This window comes from Rhinatrema bivittatum, chromosome 6, assembly GCF_901001135.1.
Source record: "Rhinatrema bivittatum chromosome 6, aRhiBiv1.1, whole genome shotgun sequence".
Taxonomy (NCBI): Eukaryota; Metazoa; Chordata; class Amphibia; order Gymnophiona; family Rhinatrematidae; genus Rhinatrema; species Rhinatrema bivittatum.
The window spans coordinates 317,094,737-317,112,213 of record NC_042620.1 but is presented as its reverse complement, the minus strand read 5'-3'; the positions used below and the strand labels follow the sequence as shown (position 1 = coordinate 317,112,213).

The window sequence follows — 17,477 nt, the reverse complement described above, 5'->3', positions numbered from 1 at the left end:
GAAAATGTCATTTCGATAATATTCCAGCCTTGTCATTTAATGACAATATTAAAATGTGTCCTTCACATTATAGTCGTGATTTAGGTGTCATCGTTGATACTGAGTTTTCTCTAAAAAAACATATAGCTATTAAATTAAAGGACGGCTATTATAAACTGTTAACTTTACGAAAGTTAAAGCTCTTTCTAGTATATGAGGATTTTAGGTTTGTTTTTGCAAGCCCTTATTTTTGCGAATATTGATTACTGTAACTCCCAACTCCTTGGCTTACCTGCCTCCAGTATCTGGCCGCTTCAGGTTTTACAGAATGCAGCAGCCCGAGTGTTGACTGGCCAGCGGAAATATGACCATATTACTCTTACATTGATTACATTGGCTTCCGGTTTATCGCATTCAATTTAAAATTGCATGTATAGTCCATAATGTTATATATGGTGATCAAACTGAATGGCTTAACACCTCTTTACACCTTCATGTCCTGCAGAGGGATTTACGATCCGCAAATAAAGTGCTTCTGTCAATCCCCACAATCAGATCAGCAGGACTTAGCAATGTAAGAGAATGTGCCATTTCTATTGCAGGATCAAAAGTTTGGAAATCTTTACCCGTATATCTGAGACTTTCAGCAGGGAGAAAGCAATTTAAATCTGATTTGAAGACCTGGCTATTCAAATGTGCATTCGCTGAGTACGAGACTTCTTTACAGAACATGAAACCTTGATAGCAACCATAGACTATCGATTAACATCAAGTGCTTAATTTTAAGGAATCATTTATTTTAGTTTTATTTAGTATATATTTATTATGATCTTAATAGTTCTTATCTGACTTTTACTGTAACAGCTAATTTATTTATTTTCCCTTCGTAGTTTTTAGCTGTTCTCTATTTTATAATTTTGTATTTTCAAAAATTTTAATTGTAAACCATTGTGAAGGCTTGTCTGATATAACAGTATAGAAATGTTAATAAACTAAACTAATCATTGTTTATGGGAGTGTGAGCTGATCTCCATGTTCTGGGCCGAGGTGGTACAGGAACTGGGAACTATACTCGGAACACTAATCCCAAGAGACCCGAAAGTATGTCTGTTCCGTATCCTCGGAAAAGATCTGGAGAAGATATCAGAAAGTGATCAGTTGTTCCTGGGGAAAGCCTTACTGATAGGTTTGCAGACGATCATGGCAAGCTGGATTTCAGTTGAACGTCCCCAAAAGCCTCATTGGCGGAATAAGTTAAACAATCTTATGCAGTTTGAATACATGTCTGCCAACGATAACCTTTGTGCTTTCAGAGGGTTATGTGAAGAGAATTCTTCCATAGACCATGAAAGACCTACTTATAGACTTCCACAAATCAGAGTACAAAGAAGCTTCATGAAGTTTGTCATAGACACAGTTTGGTATAGAAATAAGATACTATCCACATAAAGATGAGATTGGGGGGGGGGGGGGGGGGTGGCGGCTAGGGTTCAATATTAGTGCTGGTTTTACAGTTTGATGTTTCTATGGACTTTCCAGTTGTACAGGTTGTAAAAATAACTAGGGCAAGAAATTGGGAGATTTGGATTAATTCTTGTGACTGTGTTATTAATGTGGCTTATGTACAATATAAGGAAAACTTAAAGAAATGAAAAAAAAGAAACTAATCGGAGAAAGTTCTTTTTCACTCAACGCACAATTAAACTCTGGAATTTGTTGCCAGAGGATGTGGTTAGTGCAGTTAGTATAGCTGTGTTTAAAAAAGGATTGGATAAGTTCTTGGAGAAGTCCATTACCTGCTATTAAGTTGACTTAGAAAATAGCCACTGCTATCACTAGCAATGGTAACATGAAATAGACTTGGTTTTTGGGTACTTGCCAGGTTCTTGTGGCCTGGCAAGTACCCAAAAACCAAGTCTATTTCATGTTACCGATCATAATAAATATATACTAAATAAAACTAAAATAAATGATTCCTTAAAATTAAGCACTTGATGTTAATCGATAGTCTATGGTTCTTGTGGCCTGGATTGGCCACTGTTGGAAACAGGATGCTGGGCTTGATGGACCCTTGGTCTGACCCAGTATGGCATGTGCTTATGTTCTTATCGGGCTAAAATAGCCAGATAAGTGATGATATTCAGACTTATTCAGCTGTCAACAAGATGTTAGACCTGCAAGTGAGCAGGTCTAAAGCCAGCTGGATAAAAATATCTGGCTAACTCAGTTATCCGGGTATATTCAGCAGTGCAACTGTGCCTCTGAATATCCGAGCTAAGTTAGCTGGATTTGTTTATCCGGCTAACTTTCTTCGATGAATATTCTTTCAATATCTACCCTGAGACATCCAAAAAAGCAACCAGAGAGGAGTATATGCAATCAGCAAAACACAACTGGGGGGGGGGGGGGGGTCATAAAAGTTCAGTCAATCCAGGAACATAAAAAAACTGGATATCTGTCCTGGTCTAAATGAGAAGGATATTATCCATGTAATGTTACCAGGTGGACATAAATGGCCAAAATAATGAAGAATATGACCAACGAGATTCAATAAGAGACACATAAAGACAGGCTATATCTGGGGCCATAGTGGCCCCCATAGCCATGCCTTTGATTTGTTGAGACATATTTACCTTGAAATGGGTAGAAGTTTTGTTAAGGCAATCCAGGTAAGCTCCAGAAGAAAATGAGTGGGAGGGACAAGAGTCAAAGATTGATTGGATTAATGAGATAGCCTCTGTCTTTGGAATACTGGAGTAACGAGATTTGATATGTAAGGTTATCAAACATACTGGCACCAGGTAGGTGAACAAGAGGGAAATTATACGCTCTGAGTCCTGTACAAAAGATGGAACTTCACAAACAAAAGCCTGCAAAACTGGTCAACCAAAATTGACCAAGGCTCAATAACGGAACCAATACTGGACACAGATGACCAGGAGGGTTGACTAGGGATTTGTGTATCTTGGGAAATACATAGAAAACCTGAGTGACAGCAAACTTCTCAATTAGAAAATTGGCTTTGTGAGCAGCAAATGCAACGTGTACCACTGCTGTTTCGGGTTGTAACTACCGCTCTGGGTAGGTTACCCCCATGGTTTTATTTTTAAGATTCCTGATGCAATTACATCTCTGCTGTTTTGGGTTGTAACTGCTGCTCTGTGCAGGTTATCCCAATGTATTTCATTTCCATAATCTTGCTACCATGCTTATCCCATGCATTTTTTAAACCTGCTATACTGTGTTTGACTCTACCATCTCCTCTGAAGGGCATTCCAAGCATTTCTCATCTTTTTAAAACTGAGTTTGTCTTGCTCCTCAGTATAATCATCAGATGAATAGTCTCTGGGTTAGGGGATAATTTATGAATTTGCCCCAGTTTATGTAATCTCATCTTTAAAGGCATTCTTCTCTTTTGAAAACCTTTTCATATTTAGAGGCAAAGGAAATATCAACAGCCTTTGTACTGTTTTTAGAGCATCCTATTGTACCAGTATTGCAATTTCACCACTGTCATTATGTCTTTATTGGTCACTTAAATTGTGTCCTCTATTTCTGCTGAGAAGACTGTTTTAGGGGTGAGTTATTTACACTCCACCCTCTGTGTAGCATAGGAGGCCGGTCCTGTAGGGTCATCAGGGTATGTATAAGTGGCATGGTCTGACCAGACAATGAGGTATATCCCACACAGCCCTGTCTTTCTCTGATTCTGTGAATTTTGCATGATTACTTGAACTGTCAGAATTTAAAAATGGATACAGTATTTTCAGCACTAACAAATGAAAAGTGATGGTGGCACACGTGCCACTGAAATCAATTTTCTGTGTTAGAGCATTTATGAAGAGGTTTCAGAGGAAGATTTTATTGTGCTATAAATTTTGAGTGAAATGAAGACTGAGGCATTGATGTCAGCTTTATTTTGTGCACAATTCAGTTATGTTCATTAGTTAGATTGTCCTTTGTGCCCCCTGCATGCTCTTTTCTGCCAACATTGTGTGCTCTACATTCCCATCCTGGTCATGCTGATTACCTTTTCATGTTCCTTTTTATTCTTTCTTCCTTGGCGGGTCTACTAACATCCAGACCACACAGCGCACCCTGTATACTCTCCTCCTGGCTGTTTCACGTGTCCTGCATTCTCTCATCCTGGCTGCATTGTCTGACCTGTGAATTTGTCTCCTTGCTGGGCTGCAAGTCCTAATTGCTTGCCTCCTGTCCGCCCTGCTTCTCCTGCCTGTTTGCCTCCTGACTGTATTGCTAACCTTGCATGTTTTCCCCTTGGTTGTGTTATTAGCCTTGCTTGCAGATCTTCTGTCCGTGCTGTTATCCCTACACACTTGCCTTCTGGCTACATGGTTTGCCCTGCATGCTTGTCTCCTGGCCACCCTACTTCTCCTGTATGTGCTTCTGCATGCTTGTGATCTGCTTGGATTTTCCATAATCACTCTGCATAACCTCCACATTCCTCTGTACATTGTTATCATTACCCCATTCACTCTCCTCCGTGATGGTCTAATTGGCTTGCTCATTTTGTTGGTAGTGGGCAGCTGACTTGGAATGACCGTGGCGTGCTGAAAGAATGCAGGTTGCACTGATCTGACCTCTGGGCTGGCTGCAGTGCCAGATTATGTTCTGTGTAAAACCTTGGGCTTAATGTTTCTGGACAGGTGAACACGGCAATGCATGAAGCTAAACTCCTTGAAGAGTGTGATGAGCTGGTGGATATAATTCGTCAAAGGAAGCAGGTGATCGCTGTCAAAATCAAAGAAACCAAGGTAAGGAAACATCACTCTGCACTGTACAATATATATACCCTTCCCTATAAATGGACACCGTCCCCCTATCTTTAGAACTGTAGTTTCCAAAGGCATTTACTTGAGTTAAAAGGCCTCGCTGAACATTGCCCTCCTCAAATCTGGCTAAAAGCGTGCACGGCTTCCATAGCACGCGTACTTTTAGCCATATTTAAAGAAGGCATTCCTGTGGTTGTGTTTAGGTGAAGAAAACAGCGCGGGTGCATTCTGTTTTCAAATGAACGTGTGCAGTTTCCATCACCGCCCGCACAAATAGCAGGAGTATTGTGTGTGGGTCTTCATGGCGCATGGACTTTGCACTTTCAAACATTCATGAAAACCAACACAGTTGGCTTCCGTTTTTTAAAATGAATGTAAATTACAGAGGATACAACTGCCTGCGGGGGGGGGGGGGGGGGGGCGGGTTAACTCCCAGACGCACTGCAAGCTTATTTTGAAAGGGAAACTCCCTTTGAAAATGAGGAGCGAGCTACAGAGCCCCAGAGAGAATGCACCTGGAAGTATGCAGGCAGTGATTTGAAAATGCAGTCACCATGCGTGCTTTTCTGCCCGCAGTAAGGGGAGAAAATAACCAAGCCATGTTTCTATACCGTTAAACATACCTTTCCTAGCGTGAGGCAGATGGACTCAGGACCAATGGGTATAGTGAGCTCCTGATAGCTGTTGGAGACGGAGTCAGATTTCAATCTGACATCAGCACTACATATACCCGTGCACGAGGCTCTGTTCTTCAGTTTTTTCCGTCTCCATAGCAGTTCAGGACTTCACACACACTTGCACAGAAAATCAAACTCCAAATTCAAAGAAGAAAGAAAGAATCTTACCTACAGATGAGCCCCGCTCTCCTTCGGTGATACCTAAGGGTCCCTCCCCCATTCGAGAATTCCTGAGGTGATTTCCGAGATTCCTCAGAGGTAAGCCTCGGTCACGGCGTGGACTTAGCCCCCTGTGAAGGGAGCGGCTGAGAGGCAGCCTTGGTCCGGTTGCCAACCAGGCGTGGACTTAGCCCCCTGAAAAGGGAGCAGCTGAGAGGCAGCGGGTGCAAGACCGAGCGCGGCGGTGAAGGTATTTCCCTCTCCACCCGCAGCCGGAGACCGCCCGGCAAGAGACCGGGAAGCGCCGAGACAAGGATAAGTAGAAAACTATTCTCTAAGTCGCTGGTCTCCGAGGCTCGGATAACCGCACAAATCGTCCCTCTGGCGTCTGTCTAATCGGGTTGAGCAGCCCCATCCAGGCTAGACCCCTATCCAGCTCCAGGATCCTCCCACGTGGAGTACCTTGGGGGGAAGGGGGGGGGCACCATCTTACCCACGTGGACGCCGGCGCCATTTCCCCCCCCCTTAGTCGCCGCTTTGTCCGCATAACTGAGCCGTGCGTACATCAGCGAGCCAGGCGCATAAAATACTTGTGCGCACAGCGCCACGCGTATATGTGCACAGTGGCGCACACAAAGGGTGCCAAGCGCACAACTAGGCCTGTGCGCATCTTCCGTTCCTAGGCACACAACATAGGCATGCCCGGAACACATAACCAGGCCTCCCAGCACACGCATCTGTACAGGATACACACACAAATCATGGCACCGCCATCCAAAACAGCTAAAGGCCCAGTCCTCTGCCCGGCATGCCACCTGAGAGTGGCACAGCCCGAGGTGACCTCCGCCCTGTGCCTGTTGTGAGAAGAACCTTGGGGGGAGCCGAGACAAGGTTCCCCTCAGCCTGTAGAGGACTCCGGATCTACCAGTGAGACTACCCCGGACCTCTCTATTCCCGACTCAGCCCTTCCACATTGGGGGCCCTCGGGGAGTGCCGCCAGACTCTATGCGGTCCCAGGCAACTTCACCTGGGTGGGATTCTTCATGGAACTACAATCCTACATCCACGCACAGACAGGACCACCGACGGCACAACCACAACCCCCGCCAGTGGCCCAGGGCCCTCCCGGCCTCCACCAGATGAGCTGCCCCTGGACAAATACCTCTCCTTAGGGGACACAGATGATTTGGAACTCCCTCCAAGAATGGAACTGCAATGCACCATGATGCGCTTCTTCCCAAAAGATGAATTATCAGATCTCGTAGCCACGAGTCTGAAGGCATTGGCCATCCCGGATACATGCAACACAGCAGAGTCCAAGGCTAGCCCTTTCCTGGCCGGGCTTCGCCAAACCTCACGCCATTTCCCTACGCTACAGGCCATACAACAACTGATCGACCTGGAATGGGACGCCCCAGAGGCCACCTTCAAGGGGGGTTGAGCCCTAGAATCTCTCTACCTCTTGGACACCGCGACGAAGGAACTCCTGAGGTTTTCCAAGGTCGACGCCTTGGTCTGCGCCACCAAAAAGCATACCACCATACCAGTCGAGGGTGGAGCTTCCCTCAAGCATGCCAATGACAGATGGCAGGAATCCATCCTCAAGCAGTCTTACAATGTATCGGCTATGACCCTACAAATCACTGCTTGCTGCGCCGTAGTATCATGCACATGCCTGGCAATGGCCAGGGACGCAACTACGCCAATCAAGGCATTACACCTAGCAATATCATTCCTCATGGATGCAACCTCAGACCTGGTGTGCACCTCAGCCAGGAGCCTCTTGTCCATAGTGGCAGCCAGAAGACAGCTCTGGCTCCGAAGCTGGTCAGCTGACGCGTCCTTTAAGACGAGGCTCATGAGAATGCCCTTTAGAGAATCACTCCTCTTTGGAAGCGATCAAACTAGCGACAAACTAGCCGACAAATGGGGTGAGTCCCCAGTACCCCGTCTACCGGAGGACAGGAGCAAGAGGAACCAACGCCCCTCTCCCTGGGCACCCAAGGGCAGAGGATTCCAGCGTTATAGATCATACAAAAATATTTACCAAGCCCCCTGCCCCGCCGGCAAGGGACAGTCCTTTCGGAACAGACACACCAAAAGAGGAGCCAGCTCAGAACCAGGCCCCAGCTGCAACATGCAATGAGAATCAGCACACCCATCTACAGGAAGAGATCATAGGTGGCAGGCTTACCCTTACCAAAGATGGGTCGAGATAACATCGGACAATTGGGTCCTATCCATCATCTGAGAGGGATACTACTTGGACTTCCACAGCATCCCTCCGGACAAGTTTGTGATTTCTCCATGCCACGACCCCTCCAAGAGGAAGGCAGTGGAAACCACACTATCAAAACTACTCGCCCTAAAGGCAATAACACCGGTGCCTCCGCACCAACAAAATTCTGGGCACTATTCCATCTACTTCATCGTGCCCAAGAAAGAGGGAACATTCTGGCCCATGCTGGATCTCAAGACCGTCAATCGCTACCTGAAGGTACCCCACTTCCGCATGGAAACCCTGCATGCGGTAAGGGCGGTACAATCGGGAGAATTCCTGACCTTCCTGGATCTGTCAGAAGCCTATCTCCACATACCGATCCATCGCATCCACCAGTGTTTCCTACACTTCACGGTATTGGGCCTTCACTACCAGTTCCAGGTCCTACTGTTCGGGCTGGCTACGGCTCCCCGAACGTTCACCAAGATCATGGTGGTAGTAGCGGCAGCACTGAGGAAAGAGGGAATCCTCGTGCATCCATACCTGGACGATTGGCTGATCAGAGCAAAATCGCCAGAGGAAAGCCAGCAAGCAACCACCAGAGTCAAGGAACTACTGCAGAACCTCAGGTGGGTCGTCAACACACCCAAGAGCCACCTGCAGCCCTCCCAATGCCTGGAATACCTGGGAGTCTGGATCGACACCAAAGGGAACAAAGTCACCCTTCCCCCTACAAGGAGAAGGAGATTGATGGAACAACTATGAGCATTGTTGAATTCCACTCTCCTCACGGAATGGGACTATCTCCAAGTCCTCGGACTCATGGCATCAACCATAGAAGTCATCCTGTAGGCAAGGGCCCACATGCGGCCCCTACAACATTCCCTACTGTCTCGATGGAACCCGATGTCTCAAAACTACTCCGCCCCCTTCTGGCTACCGGCGAAGATTCGGAACCAACTACAATGGTGGCTACAAGAAGACCACCTGAACGAGGGAACAAGCCTATCCCCACCAGAATGGACCTTGTTCACCCCGTACGCAAGCCTGCGGGGATGGGGAGCATGTGATCATACAAAATAAGAATCGGCATGGAACATAAACCAACTGGAAGCCCGAGCAGTCAGACTAGCCTGCCTATGCTTCAGTCACAGACTCCGGGGCAAATCATTCAGAGTCATGTCGGACAACGCCACAACAGTGGCCTACATCAACCGCCAGGGGGGAACCAGGAGCCAGCAGGTGTCCCTGGAAATAGAACCCCTAATGACGTAGGCAAAATCAAACATACAAGGGATATCAGCCACCCACATTGTGGGAAAAGACAACGTCACTGCAGACTACCTCAGCAGAGAGAGTCTGGATCCAGGGGAATGGACACTGTCAACAACAGCTTTCCAGTGGATTATAAACCACTGGGGAACATCAGCCATGGATCTTCTGGCAACCGAGTCCAACACCCGGGTTCCCAAGTTCTTCAGTCGAAGACAGGAACAACTGTCCCAGGGAATCAACGCCCTCGTCTAGACCTGGTCTCAGGAAGACCTACTGTTCGCCTTCCCTCCATGGCAACTACTGGGTGGAATCATCCGCAAGATAGAACACCATAGAGGGCTGGTGCTTCTAGTGGCTCCGGACCGGCCAAGAAGGCCATGGTACGCAGACATGCGAAGACTTCTGGCAGGAAACCCTCTATGCCTACCTCCAAACAGGGATCTACTCCAGCAAGGACCGATCCTCCACGAAGACCCAACGAGATTCTCGCTTACGGTCTGGCCATTGAGAGGTCTCGCCTGAAAAAGAGTGGATACTCAGGACCAGTGATAGACACACTGCTCCGAGCGAGCAAGTTCTCCACCTCCTTAACATACATACGAGTATGGAGAATATTTGAAGCCTGGTGCGAGGACTGCGACATCCTTCCACGGACAGTCAAAATCCCCATGATCCTGGAATTTCTGCAGGACGGCGTGAGCAAAGGGTTGTCTCTCAACTCCATCAAGGTACAACTGGCCACCCTGGCCAGCTTCAGACCCAGGGTGGACGGCAGCAGCCGAGCGGCCCACCCAGACATCTCCCGCTTCTTAAAAGGGGTCAAGCACATTCAACCACCTCTAAAGTGGCCGATACCCCTATGGAATCTCAATCTAGTGTTAGACTTCCTAGCGGGAGCCTCAATCAGACCAACTCGCGGTCTGTCCCTACGGCTTCTGACCTTGAAGACGGCATTCCTCGTGGCAATCTGCTCAACCCGTTGAATCTCCGAACTTCAAGCACTATCATGCCGGGAGCCGTTCCTCAGAATCACGCCGGGATCCATACAGCTGCGCACTGTACCCTTCTTCCTGCCAAAGGTGGTTTCTCACTTCCATCTAAACCAAACCATCTCGCTGCCATCTCCAGACGAGCATAAGGACTCGGAAGACTCACGCCTTCTTCGCCACCTGAATGTCGGCAGACTCCTAGTCCGATACCTGGAAAGATCGGAACCTGTACGAAAGACGGAGCATCTGTTCATTCTTCACAGCGGGAAGAAGCAAGGGGAAGCGGCCTCACAGACAACCATCGCCCGCTGGATCAAAGAAGTACTCAAGGCAGCCTATGTAGAGGCAGGCAAGCCCCCACCTCTACAAGTCAAGGCCCATTCCACAAGGGCCAGGCAGTGTCCTGGGCAGAAACCAAGATGCTTTCACCCACAGAGATCTGTCGGGCGGCAACGTGGTCCTCCATCCACACCTTCTTGAGATTCTATCGCCTGGATGTTCAGGCCAAGGAGGACACAGCATTCGCAAAGGCAGTAGTAAATGGGCCACGGGCAGCCTCCTGCCCGGTTCAGGAGTAATTTTTGTACGAACTATAATCTTGTTAGCTCAACTCAGTAATGTAATGTATTTGTATTTAACGATGTATTGTAACAATATTATGTATGTTTTTACTTTGTAAACCGCCTAGACGGATAGACCCCTACCCCATTGTGCGGTATATAAAAACTTGAAATAAATTAAATAAATAAATAAATAAATCCCATTGGTCCTGATTCCATCTGCTACATGCTAGGAAATGGAGAAATTACTTACTTGATAATCATTTTCCTTAGTGTAGACAGATGGACTTAGCACCCCGCCCATGGCTGCCTCGCAATCAAGAAGCCCCGCGGGAACCTAACCCCTGAGTACAACACAAGCACGGGTAAGCCAACCCTTATTTCTAGTTCAGAACCCATACATTACCGGGTGCCGGCGCTTCTCGGTTGAATGCCCTAGCGGTCTCCAGCTAGAAACCTCGTCATCCAATCCGAGTAATCAAGTTTCAAGTTAATCAAGTTAACCAAATTAATCAAAATTATCCAAACACACATATATCCATAATTGCTTTTCAAGGAGAAAACTGAGCAACAGAGCCTTGTGCATGGGTATATGTAGTGCTGATGTCAGATTGAAATCTGACTCCGTCTCCAACTGCTATCAGGAGCACACTATACCCATTGGTCCTGAGTCCATCTGTCTACACTAAGGAAAATGAAATTATCAGGTAAGTAATTTTCCCATTTATCCTCAGAAAAACGGTCAGTTATTGCTAAATGGGCTGTTAGAAAATGACCCCCTTGGATTTCTGTGATAGAAACTGGACTGTTGGATTTCATGGTTGAATAAAATATAAGTTCTAGCACTTATTTTAGTTCCTTTTTATTGAGAGGGGAAAAAAAAGAGAAAACTTATGGAAAGTGGGGGAATGGGGAATTATATAAAACCAAGATGGGCTACCTATGAACATAAGAGGCTCACTAGAATCTGAATCAACTTCTAATTCAACTCTGCTTTGCATTTTTGATCTGGGTTGCAAATCTGGGGAAGGGCAGGAGCTGAGACTTGCTTGAATGGCTGATTGCTGTAATGTTGCTGCCAAAAAGGGAAGAAGGAGGGACCAGGATTCAGGTGTCAGGAGGATTCAGGGGTAGACAAACTCCAGCCCACTATATATCCACTAGGATATTCACAATATCCCTGGTGAATATGCAAGAGACAGATTTGCATACAATTGAAGCAGTGCGGATGCAGATCTATCATATGCATACTCTTTAGGATTATTATTTTAGTCCCATGCAACAAGCATTTAGGGTTTCTGATTCTAGGGGTTTATGAATTGAAAATTTAGGGATTTATTTTTTAGGCAATCAGATGTCATGTGGGTACTAAAAATAGATATTTATTGGGGTTTTCACTGCATGAGTAATTTTGGCATGTTTTTAGGTAGATTCAATTTAATAAGATGCATATAAATTTATCTTAAAATATTTACATCCTGTGTTGTCTGGTGTGTATATGAGGCTAGGGTGGGGGTGGCAGGGGTGCATATGTGGTTTAGGGAAATGGGGGTAAGAACGTGGAGTGCATGGGGATGGCAGAAAGTGCGTATGTATGAGGCTAGTGGCTGGAGAAAATGGCAGTGGGGGTGGTAGGGGTGTGTGGGGTAGGAGGTTGCAGGATGAGTGTGGCGAGTGGCAGGCTCTATTTGTATGGCTTTAGGGCTGGTGGCAGGTTGTGTATCCTCTTTCATACACACACTTACACATGCTCATTCTCTCAACACTATTTCTCTGATACACACACCCATGCTCTCACACAGCAGGCTCTCTCTTCTTCGCACCTACTCTCTCTCTCACCCTCACACACACACAGACACATAGGTGCTCTCTCTCACACCCACATGCACACAAGTTCAACACATGCTATTTTGTTTTCTCACACACACACACATGTGCACACACACACACACACACATATACATGGACATAGGGCCTCACTCTCACACACACACACAAATGCACACAGGCGCGCACACACAGGTTCTCACTCTCTCTCACATAAACACACTCATGGGGATTTCCATCTTTTCGGGCCGTGATGGGATGGGGTCTGCTGCCGCCCTGCTGGGCCTCCCTTCTAGCAGTGGCAGGATGGAATCCGCTGCGGTCCTGCTGAGCTTTTCTTCAGGCTGTGGCAGGATGGGGTGTTGACAAAACAGCAAGGAAGGCTGGTTAATAAAGCCGTGGAAGCAGAAAAACGCAATAAGCAGCCTAATGTCCAAAATTAAAATTTGTGTAGAATCAAATTATGCAATAGGCCCGACTCCAGCCGAGTTTCGCCCTCTTTCAATAGGGCTGCATCAGGGGAGCATTCAGATACTGACTCGGTGTATAGCAACACTTTCTGCAGGTAAAATGTTCGAAATGACAGTAGTGCAAATCGCTGCGATCTCTTCAAATAGCATTAAAACGCCGGCAACGGCGTGAATAATTAAAAACTGGCTCCATGTATACCAATACTTTCAGCGAGTAAGGTATCGACGATCCCGGTAATGGAAATCGCTGCGATCTCTTCAAAAAAACATTTAATTTTGGACATTAGGCTGCTTATTGCGTTTTTCTGCTTCGCAGGATGGGGTGTGCCACAGCCCCACTGTGCCTCTCTTCTAGCCCAATCTGATGACTTCATCTGGCCACTGCAGTCAAGAAGAGGCATCCAGCAGCAATCAGATGAGGTCATCAGAGCACCTCCACAACAGGGCTGTTTTTCGGGGTTTTCCAGTTAAAACCAAAAAATCCAATATCCCTATCAGGGATGTTTTATCGGGGTTTTTCAGTTTGCTGTATTATTTGACAAGTAGATAAACTCTGAATATGGACTGCAGTTGTACAGGTGGATCAGCTTCTTAAATTTCTAAATGGTTATTTGCACAGTAATTGAAGAAAGAGAGAACTTACTGTAAACAATAGAAAACAAAAATCAAGAATACTGCACAGACAATTGTAAAGTCTTGTTGGTTTAACTTCTGGTTCAGATATCAGTGTAAAAATAATTAATGTGTCTATCAGAGTACATGGAAGATGGAAGATCAATCAGCTTAGATCCTTTGTCTAAAACGGTGCTTCTATCTGGCTGATAGATGGGGCAAGTTTGCCAAGTTCTCAAGATGGCTCAGAGGGAACCAATAGGAAAAGACATACATTTAAGCTAGGAGGTGCAGACAGGGGGGAGGCACCCAGTGGGGTGAGAGGAAATTGACTATGTGTAATGGGATCAAAGGTTACTTCTATCCTTGCTAGGAGACCTGGGTGACCGATACTGCTGCAGGTCAGGAGATAGTAGAACACATTAACAATGTATATACATATAGACTGCGGGGCAGAATAGATATCCTGAAATTCTGAGCGGCTTGGCGTTCATGACCACTGGATGTTACCTAATCCCTGGGAGGATTCTTCTTGCCTGCCCCTACACAGGGGAAAAAAAAAATCTGAGCTGGCTGACATGGCAAGCCTTTTTATAGCAGATGCAGAAAAACAGACCAGTAATCTGAGTCTAAGATGCCTCAACAGGGCTGGCACCTGAGTGGGCTCTCCCATCTTCTGCATGCAGTTGTTAGGGTTGCCACCTCCATGTCATAAGGCACAGGGTAATCCAGTCCTGATTTTATCCTGTTGCATAGAGGAACCTGTAGTTCTGATTGTCCTATTGCTTTGCCTAAGAAAATCAAAATTACAAATCCCTGCATGCAGTATGATAAAACCAGATAGCCTCTGCTCCCTTCTGAAATGGAGCCAGAGGGCAACCCTAGTAATAGTCCTTTGCTGCTGTACCCACTGCAGGAAGCAACAGTTTGGAAAGAGAACTCAGAGAATAATTTTGCAACTGTTGTGCGTAGGGCTAAGATTGCAAGTGACTTGGACGTGCAGACTTTAGCAATTTGCTTTGAAAATGGGTAATTGGCCTAGTCTGGACCCAGATTAGCTTGCACAGAGTTACACCACTCTCTTCAGAGGGTGTATCCCAAATCCACCCCAATTCTGCCACCCCCAGAATGCTTCTCTCCAGTTCCTTTTACAGTACTTTTACGCACACTGAGTCCCCGGGCTTTTTTGTAAGAGCTGTTTATGTTATGTAAAACCCAGGATTATGCGTGTAAATGGCTTGGAAAAATTCAGCCCTTAATGTCAAACAACACTTGAGGGAACAGCTGCCCACTGGGACTGTTGCCCAAGCCATCCGCTACTTATTTTACTGACATGTTGGGTGCCATACACTGCTAAAAAACTTCATTATAAGCAGGGCAATCTGTGCCATGCCGAGCCTTACTGTCCGCCCACCGCCCTCCTGTCGTGGCAGTTGCTAATAATGAGAGATCCTCTCTATGTGCAGTGTATCCAGTCTGTGACAGATGTCTGCTAATTAAGTACACCTTTATGTAGGATTGTGATAACCCAGATCATTTGGTATCAAATGATGCTGTAATTTATACTGCACAGCACATTAATGCTTAACTACTTTATTTCAGATAATTGCCTTCTTAGGTGCTACCCTGAGTTCAACTTACAGCCTGTTCTTTACTATCGAAGCTTTGTTTGAAGTCAGATAGAATGATCAGGTGCAAACAATGCTAAGAAGTTCCAGATTCTAATCCTGTTTCTTGTGTTTACTTGGTCGAACTCTGTGGACCTTTTGCTGCTTATAACTTCAGTTCATCAACTGTAATAATGATAAAATATATTATTTATGTTGAACCATTTGTACATGGCAGCGCTGTACAAGTTAAGTCATATGGTAGCAGCTTCCCCGCCCAGAGAACTTACAATCTTTTTGAACACATGGAGGTTAAGTGGCTTGCTCAAGGTCATGGGACAAGGGATAGATACGGATTTTGAATTGACCTTCAGGTTTGCAGCTGCATATAAACTAGTGGTTAGAGCAGTGAGCTGCAAATCAGGAAAACCAGCGATCAAATCCCACTGCTGCTCCTTGTGACCTTGGGCAAGTCACTTTTCCCTCCCGTGCCACAGGTACAAACTTGAAGGTGAATTTGAAAAGCCCTATGCATGCCAAAACCGGAAGATAAGCCTTCAAGACGGGCCGGCGTGCGCCAAGCGGATTTTAAAAGCCACCTCTGTACGCAAGTAACTCCCGCTACGCACACAGAAGTTTTGAAAAAGGGGCGGGGCGTAGTCTGAGTGGGGGCGTGGGCATATTAGGGGAAGGCCAAGAGATGTGCGAGCTGGGGTCCCGTGCCACGTAACTTTACCACTGCTTTTGATGGCGAGTCAGCGGGGTTTTAATGGTTGGTCCAATCAGGGGGAAAGGGAGGCTATTAAACTATGGGGTTTGGAAGTCCTATCCCTTCCCTGGGCGAACTGGGAACGAACTGGTGAAACTGGCAATGATATGGAAACGCGCCCCTTTTAAAATCCCCTCTTACACATGTTATATAATAACTGTGCCCATGGGCAAACATGTGTACATGTGTGCCCGCGTGCCTGTTTAAAAGGTACCATCTTAGACTGTAAGCCCTCTGGAGATAGGTGAATACCTACAGTACCTGAATGTAATCCTCTCTGAAGTAGCAAAGTAAAATTAAAAACCATTACTCTGTACTGCCAGCTGCTCAGTTGCAGCCTGTTACCAAACCACAAAAAAAAAAAAAAAAAAGCACTCCTGTTTTAGGTTAATTTTATAAAAATATCGTTCAGTGGAGGAAAGCCAGCCCTACCAGTAATGGTTGTTTAAGCTTAACTACATGGCTATGTTTAATTCAAATCACTAGGAAATCACACACAAACTTACAGTATCATCTTGCGTTTTCCTAGGATTGTACCGTCTGTCTAGGTGTTTCCCTTCTGGTTTCAGAAGCCACTCCACTGTTGACTTGGGGCCTACAGACACAATCAGAGCACGTCAGAATCCTTTCATGATTATCCTGTTATGCTTTAATGCTTGCTTGTCTGAACTGTTAAGTACTGCTCTAGAATCAGAATGTAGTGATGGAAGAAAGCATTTCTGGTCAAGTAGATGTAACCAATGACACAGAATCGCCTATTGTTACAGTGCTCAGTGACAATACAAAGACTTGAACAAGCCAACTGAAATAGCCAAACTGAGTAAATGTAATCTCTCTTCTAAACAAAATGCCTTTCACATGATAGAAACAGAATGCTTAGGGCTAGATTTAAGCTTTGGGCCTGCAAGGCAATTTGCTTCCCTAATTTAGAAGTAATACATCTTTTACCTAAGGCTTTGATTTCTTGCAAACAGGTCAGGGGAAAGCCACATTAAAAATAGTGCAAGTAAAAACTTGTACAGCAGGTACTGGGGGACTGTTGTCTCTGGGGTTTAAATTTAAGGATCGAACTAAGGTCCCACAGTGTTTTTGGCACAAGTTTTTGCTTGTATGAGTTTTTGTATGGTTGTTTTCCCTGCTTGGCGTTGCAGGAAATGAAAGTGTGAGCAAAAGATTAAATGGGCTAAAAACAGTGAAGTGAGCACATGTCAATTACACACAGTTCTCTGCCTTCCTCATGAAACTTCTGCCACTAAAATGTATGGCAAGGGTGGGCAACTTTAGTCCTCAGGGGTCACCAAGTTGTCAGCTTTTGTAGGGCATCCCTAATGAATATGCATGAGAAAGGTTTGCATGTATGCATACTGTGTAAACTATATGCAAATCTATTGCATGCATATTAATTATGATTATTCAGAAAACCAAACCAGTCAGTAGCCCTCAAGGACCGGATTTGCTCACCTTTAATTTATGGGGATTTATTTTGCAAAATAGAATGAATAGTTTTCTTTTTTTGGACATTCTTGATTATCTCATCCT

The 17,477-nt window shown here is 45.7% G+C and overlaps 1 protein-coding gene and 1 long non-coding RNA gene across 7 annotated transcripts in view; one reads left to right on the top strand and one right to left on the bottom strand.

Moving 5' to 3' along the window:
* The window catches only part of LOC115094464 (probable E3 ubiquitin-protein ligase MID2), an 839,223-nt gene that overhangs the window by 498,160 nt on the left and 323,586 nt on the right, over window positions 1-17,477 (top strand). For all 6 annotated transcript variants that reach the window (XR_003857558.1, XM_029607549.1, XM_029607550.1 and 3 more), the window contains one exon: window positions 4,647-4,754. Coding sequence is in view for 5 of the 6 variants with exons in the window: in XM_029607549.1 (XP_029463409.1) it covers window positions 4,647-4,754 (108 nt within the window). In the remaining variant the exon portion in view is untranslated. The remainder of the gene's footprint in view (window positions 1-4,646; window positions 4,755-17,477) is intronic.
* Window positions 3,875-16,590, bottom strand: LOC115094465. The gene is made up of 3 exons (XR_003857560.1): window positions 16,445-16,590; window positions 15,204-15,355; window positions 3,875-4,731 (listed from the first exon to the last, which is right to left on the bottom strand). It is a non-coding gene; the product is annotated as an uncharacterized LOC115094465 (long non-coding RNA).